The following is a 7,148-nucleotide window of genomic DNA, read 5'->3' on the forward strand; positions in this document are numbered from 1 at the left end:
AGAAACCACTTTTTTGGCTCCTACTGCATTTTGCTATTACAGGGGGTTAATTGTAGATGAGAGCAGGGCTCAGGGGGACTCACTGGGGGACAGCTGCATGGGACAAAGCCTGCAGGGCTCCCTGGAGGTGGGAGGCTCTGAAGAGCCCCTTCGGTTTGTGTGTATGTAAGGGAGAGAGAGGTAGTAGGGGGCCAAAAGTCAGCTTTGCTTGCTTCATAGAGGACATCATTCAATGTAGGGTTCCCCAAGAGGACAAGCTTCTGTTGCAATTGAGAGTGGCCTGAGTACCCATCCTCATGGCTTCTAACAAGTAATGAGTGGAATCTTTCTTTACAGCCCTCTGACATTAGCCTCACTGAGGCGGATGGTTTTCTTTTACCTGTGGTCTGCCTGGAGGCCCCTTCATTGTCCTGGATGGTGCTGATGGGCTTGCTGAGGTTGGCTGGCTCCAGGCTGCTGTTGGCCCATCTGGAGACCTGCTCCACAAAGCAGGGGGAGAGCGGTGTTCCCACCTGCACAAAAAGGGTGCAGGCCAGCTCCATCTTGGTGCCTTGGCTGGAGTTGGGTAGTGTGGCATAAACGGCTTGCAGGAAGTCTTTTACCCTTTGGTCTGTGAAAAAGGTGTTGGGATAAATTGACACTGGTGAGTATGAGTAAGGAGTTAGCACAACTCCATTTGCACAGTGCCTTGAAATGGGGCCCCAGCACCTCCACTCTTGTTTAATAGGGTTCACCCACCATGTACAGTCAATCTGGGAATGTCATAGCTAAATCGCTCAGGAATTAGCCTGGACCTGCTGATAAGAAGTTAGGGAAAAAAACCCACGCTAGATCTGGAAGAAATCAGGCTGTGATTAAGTCAAATAGAAAAGCACTATCAACATTCCAGAGGCTAGTCTTTCCTAACTTTTGGAGTCAGAGATGTTGACCGGTGCTAGAATAGAGAGAGCTGGGAAAACCACAGGTCTCGTGTGCAGAGTGATGGGGCTTCAGATATTCACAAAGTCAATCGATTTTGGGCAACCTCACAAGTAACAATGATGGATGGTGGCCGAGGTGTTGAATTGTCAGTATATCTTGTGCAGGGCCTTCAATCCGTCCCCATGACTGCATGTCATAAGCCTGAGTGACATTGAGATGCAGCCTCTTTTAGAACTATGCCTTCAATTTGAGAAACACAGAGGACAGGTAAGAACGCCTCCCATTCCCCATCTCCCTAAGACCTAGCAGACAGCTCAGGTTATTAATGTCAACAAGAACCTGCAAGAATGTTGAGGAAATAATAAGCAATCGAGAGAGTCAATAGTTTCCCCCTTCTTGGTTGGCAGCTAGACTTCTATTTATTTACTGCTTACACAGGAGATTGCTTCCTTTTCTCCATAATCAGTAGTGGATTTCTTTCTTACTCTGTTATTCAGAAGCTGCGGCTCTTATCCTCCTCTAGGCATCTGTAGCTGCAGTGAGGCCTCTTGCACACTAGCAAGTCAGGACACAGCTGAGTATCCCCAGCTTCCCACTCCTGACACCTGCAAGCTGGGCTATTCCAGCGGTCAGGTGCCCTTCCTGTGCAGGCTGCTGTGGAACGTGGCCTTCCCCTTGTCCTCCTTGCCTCTCCTTCCTCTTGGGCCCAGCCCCATGGCTCTCCACAAATCTCCCCTGTGAGACACATGCTTTGTGTCCTCTGCCTGCACCACCCTGCCCCATCCAGCTCTTCCAGGGCACCTGTTGAGATGACTCTCTCACTTGGTTGGGGTCCATCCGCTCTGACACCCTTCATGTCGCAGAGGCCAGGCCAGGAGGCAGCAGCAGACCTCTGACTTCCCCGGCCAAAGTCCTCTGGGGTGGGTGCGTGGGGCACGGGCACCCAGAATACTCCCCAGCCAGGGCCCCCAGCCACCAGGCTGCAGACCATAGTTGCAGACAGATTTCACTTGACCACAAAACTTTCGCTACCAAAGCTGCTGCTTAGAATCTGCAACTGTACAAAAGGAACTCAGAATATATAGCTCATGAATTATAGCCTAACTTGAGCGCTTGCCTTTTATTTTAACGAGAAAAGAAATACATGAAAAAAATACTTATGATCAGATTTTCCTCTACTGAGGAAAGTTGTATGTGTTTATAGAACCATGTGCCTGTAGAATGTTGACTGTCTGCAGGGGCGAAGTGAGACATTTCTCTGGTCCACAGTGTAGTGTGACCTTAGAGTATTGTCAGAGAGCTCTCCCCTCTGTCCTGTCACACGATCTGGGACCAGTGTTCCTTCAGCCAGACACACACATTAAAGTAACAAAGTAAATTGGCTTGAGAAATCTTTTCTCCACCAGAGAAATGTCCCTGCCCATTTGCACACAGGAAGAGCTGTTCTAGGCGCTGCTGGAATATACATCACCAGCATTAAAATACTGAAGGTTGATGGTGTTCATAGACTCTGTGCTAAACACTCTACATTCATGATCACTTTTAATTCTTTCAGCAACCATGTGAGTTAAGTGCTATTATGATCCCCATTTCTAGAGGAGGGAGCTGGGGCTCAGACAAATTAATAAACTTGTTCAGTGCCATGGGGTTGTGGGAGGTGGTGCTTCACTGCCCTCCCGCCCACAGGTGAAGGACAGGCGGGCTGGGAGCACTCTGCTCGGGAAAGCCTTTTCCTCTTGGAGCACAAAGCCTGCTGTTCTGCCGTATGTCATGTTACGAGTTTCCTAGGTCCCTGTTCATGATGGGGCAAAAGGGACGGATGTGAGTGATGACAAACTGGCCTCCCCCACAGCCCATGAAAGAGCATCCTGTCACTGCTGGCTTAATTCCTCTCCGCCTCCCCTTCCTAGGAAGCCGTCTTTCTTGCAGGAGAGGGGCTAGGTGGCTCTAATAGAATGCTGAGCAGGGAAGGAGGACAGAAGGAAGGAAAACCATGGGGGCAGCAGGAGATCAGAGCGTAGTGGGGGAGGCGTGTAGGGTTTGAGGAGAGGGTCCCTGGATGGGTGGAGAGTGGGAGGAAAGTGCTAGAAGGAGAAATGGTGTTTTCATAAGTTGTGCTGCAGACAGACCAGCCCTTTAACTCATTTGCAAGACCAGCGTGAAGAGCACTTTCCCTTTTAATGCATTTGCTGAACTGAACTTCTTGACTGTGACACTGAATCTGGCGGGTCCTGACTTTGCAAGGTTAATATATAAAAAATCCTCAAACTACGAGAAACATCTTTGTGACCCTGATGTTTTAATTGCCAGAGAATTAAAAGAGGGTTAAGTTTAGGATGATGTCCAAAAGGTTTGATTGTGCTGAGACAGTAATGAGAACGTCCCTGGTGAAAAATACAGAAGGCAAGGTCCTTGTGTATTTGTGCAACTACTCAGTGGCTTAGAGTGGAGCTAAGGAATTGTGAAAGAACATGGGATTTGGAGTCAGAAAATCTGGAACTCGAATCCTGGCTCCACTACTTGCCTGTTGGGTGAGCTGAGTCTTGCCAAAGTGTTACCCTCTTGTCTCATTTGTAAAATGGGGGTTATTAATAGAGGCCTAGCAATTGTATGCAGTTTCTGTGAGGATCAAATGACATAATGACTATAGAAGTGAAATCCACATGCAACATCAAAGAGAATTCTTTCCCAGGGGCCAGGCCACCTCCATCTCTGAGGCCTCTGTTCCTGGCATCGATCTCGTGCTTAAGAGAAAGCTCTATTCATTTACCTGGAAAAACAACGGAAATCCCTAGAACTTGGAACATTGGGAAACCGTGCATTTCATGTGGTGAAAACAAGGGTCCTTGATGTCTTTGGGGACATCACTGGTGTCTGTTCTGAGTCTCACTGTGCTCGTACGACCAGCAGGGGCGCATCCTGGCACAGCTCCTGGTTGTCATGTACTGGCTGGATATGCGCAGTGAGAAGAAGACCATGCTGATGTGCCCACTGCAAACTTGGATAGATCTTTCTGTTGAGTGAACAGGAACAATGCCCCCCAGACCCTGGGATGTGCTGCTGCTGCTTTTTACACATGTTTCTTGGTTAGTATTGATTTTTAAAAGAAAGACTGGGCCAGGGCAGGTGGTTGGCACTGGCAGGTTGGTTTAAGCAGCACATATGTGATTCTCTGAGCTATCCTGGGGCAAACCAAAGTACGGGATATTCTATTAACTAGAACTCGGTAAGTGCCACATTCCTGTTCATAATAATTAACCGTGGCTCCAGGAGATAATGAGGCAGTTTATGAGTAAGAAAACAAAAGGTGGGATAATGTTCCATGGAGTTAGACCGTTAAGCATTCTTGGCAGTTGGTGATTCTTGAATGAGCTCTGTGGAAACCCTGCCAATCATGTTTGGTTCTCCAGGTGCCATGACTATATCTGACAGCAGAGAATTGACTGTGGTCAGTTCCCTTTCTCTGCAGGATAGCGACACTTGCGTTTCCCACTGCCCCCTAATCCTGACTTCTGTGAGACTCTGTTTTAAGGCTGAAACGTCTGCCCCTCTTTCATATTCCTACTTATTCTTCATAACCCATCTCAGATGTCATGTCTTCTGGGGAGCCTTCCTGATCTGCCAGTGGAATAAATCATTCCCTCCTCTGTACTAACTTATTTCAAATAAATACACTTCCCGCACTGCGTTCGAGTGTATTGCCATGCACATCATTCCTATGAGACTGAGCTGCTTCCTTATATATCTGGAGGCTGAGTTCCTGGCACAGCACCAGCCCTCGCAGCAGGAGCTCAAAAGCACTTGATGAATTGCATTGCGCTGACTCTAATGTGGCTGAAGAATAACTTCATGGACATGTGCATTTCCATGATACACTTGCTGAGAAAAATTAAGCTTGATAACTTATGTTTGTCTTCAATTATCCCCAGAGAGAAAACACATTTGTCTGTTGGCCAGCAGGACCAGGAGAATTGTCTTGGCAGGGGACAGGGTATGGACAGAGGGAGATGGGAAGCACAGCTGGTGCCTTGTGGCCTGACATCTTGAGTGCTAACCTTTACTTGCCAACTCAAGATTCTGGCCCAAAGGAAGCTCTCTCCAAGACTATGTTGGTATTAGTTCCTGTACTTTCTAAAAAATATTAATTTACACAGTTGTGACTCCCATCCTTTTTTATTGGCATCTTACTCTAAGACGGAAAAGAAAAACTTATGTGGAAAGGAAGCATGAGTGTCTGTGTTAGGATGGAGTTGGTGGGTTGGTAGGAGGTGGGGCATTGAGCCAGAGATCCTGAGTCTAGGCCAGCTGTGGCTGACCTGGTGTTCATGAGACTCTTGGCGCTGCTGGCAAAGCTGCTCCAAAATACAGAATCATTGAATTATGTTGTTAGATATGGCACTGGCTAGAAGTCACAGATTTATGAAAGCAGGTTGGTTAAGAGCACAGGCTCTGTAGCCAGACAGCCTGGGCTTGAGTCCCAGCTCTGCCACTTACTAGCTGTGTGACCTTGGGCAAGTTGCTTAAACTCTCTGTGCCTATATGCTGTTCTCTAAAATAGAGATAATATGATTACCTACCTCAATAGGGTTGTTATGACAAATAATTAAGTCAATATTTGCAAGATGCTCTGAAGACTGCCTGGCACCTAGTAAGCACTATAAAAGGGCTTGTGAAATAAAATTGAAAAACTGCCATGGAACTTGAGCTTAGAAAGGGAATCTTAAAAATCATCAAGGGTAACCACGATCCAAAGTTCAAGTGCATTCTGCTACATTCCTGCCAAGTGGTCATTCTTCTCTATGTGCCTGCCCTGGTAGCTGGAAGCTCCCTGCCTCCTGAGGCAGCCTGAGAGTGAGCATGAGTGTGAGCAGATGAGTGAGAGAGTGAGCAGGAGAGAGTTGAGCATGAGCATGAGCAGCAGAGAGAGCAGGAGAGTGAGCAGCCCTCTTACCACGGACAGTGTAACCCAGAGCCTCTACTAGCTGCCGGCCGGTGTTCCCTTGGGCTCCAAATTGCAGGATCTCCAGAGGGATGGACACGCCGGCTGGAGAAATGACGATGTTTGCTCCACTTCTCGCTGCTGCCACGCTCCGGTAGAGGCGAAGTGCGAGCTCGGTCTTCAGCAGCATCAGGTCCTCCCGGAGGTCGCTGTTTCCTCCAGGGAGGCAGGAGTGAAGGAGCAAGAGAGCGAACAGGAGAGGCCCCATGGAGGCAGGGAGTGTTCCTGCAGTTCAGAGGGAAGAGATGCAGGTGAGGGGAGAGACGGTCACATCCTACGGAGAACTGGGCCATCCCTGCTCTTTGCTCAGGGGCTGGGAATGGCCGAGGAAGATGTTCAGTTAGCAGCCTTAGTTACCCACCCCCAGTCCCACCCTGCACCCGGCTGCTCTGCTGCATCCTGCTGAGTCTGCATTGGAAATACTCACTGTGAAACCAAACTGTAAGTTGGAAGACCTGGATTTTAGGCCTGCTTCTGTCACTTATTAGATGTCTGACCTTGGGCAGGGCCCTGGTCGACCAGAAGCAAACCATTATGTTGGAAAAGAAATGTAAGAAGTACGTCCTACTCATTTTTCTTGGTATTTAGCCAGCTTACAGCTATGCCATGTCTGTCATTAATAATAATAATAATAATAAAAATAATAAACTATATGATATATTAAAAGGACTTTGTATTTTCTCAATCATTACAACAATCTTAACGGGTAGCTGCTATTATATTTCAAATATAGAGATGATGAGGTTTAGAGAGCTCAGTGAATCATTTAAGAAAACTCATGGGGAAAGAAACAGGCCCGTGACTCAAGTCCTGGTCTTCTATGAGTGGTATATAAAATATCGAGATATAAATGTACATTAAAATATTGACGCATGAGCTAATTGTACATTCTTGTGATGTGAATTATTCTCATAAAAAAGAACACTTTGACAGGGAGCAGAATTATACAAATATAGCTCCTGCCACAGAAACGTACCCCTCCAAGGAAGAGAGATCATTAGCTGGAAATTCAAGCAAAGAAGAGAAAGGCAAAGCACAAAGTGTTTTCAGTGACTATGCCACACATGCAGCCTACAGCAGTGTTTGCTAAGTGTTCTAACTTTGGTATCAGACAGGATTGGTGTGGGAGAGGCCCAGTCCAAAATCACTGCCTATGAGACGTTTACAAGTGAAGCCACTGGACTCAACAGTGTTTACTTCAGATACAGGCCCACGATGGAAAAGTGTC

General features: G+C 47.3%; 1 protein-coding gene across 1 annotated transcript in view; it reads right to left on the reverse strand.

The window, feature by feature from the left end:
* Nucleotides 1–6,128, reverse strand: part of SERPINE3 (serpin family E member 3) — a 29,451-nt gene extending 23,323 nt beyond the window's left edge. Inside the window, exons 1-2 of the mRNA XM_058547721.1 lie at nt 5,873–6,128; nt 380–610 (exon numbers count right to left, since the gene is read on the reverse strand). Of these exons, the coding sequence (XP_058403704.1) occupies nt 380–610; nt 5,873–6,128 (487 nt within the window). The remainder of the gene's footprint in view (nt 1–379; nt 611–5,872) is intronic.
* Between the last annotated feature and the right edge of the window lie 1,020 nt (nt 6,129–7,148).

The sequence above is a fragment of the Diceros bicornis genome, chromosome 9 (assembly GCF_020826845.1).
Source record: "Diceros bicornis minor isolate mBicDic1 chromosome 9, mDicBic1.mat.cur, whole genome shotgun sequence".
Lineage (NCBI taxonomy): Eukaryota > Metazoa > Chordata > Mammalia > Perissodactyla > Rhinocerotidae > Diceros > Diceros bicornis.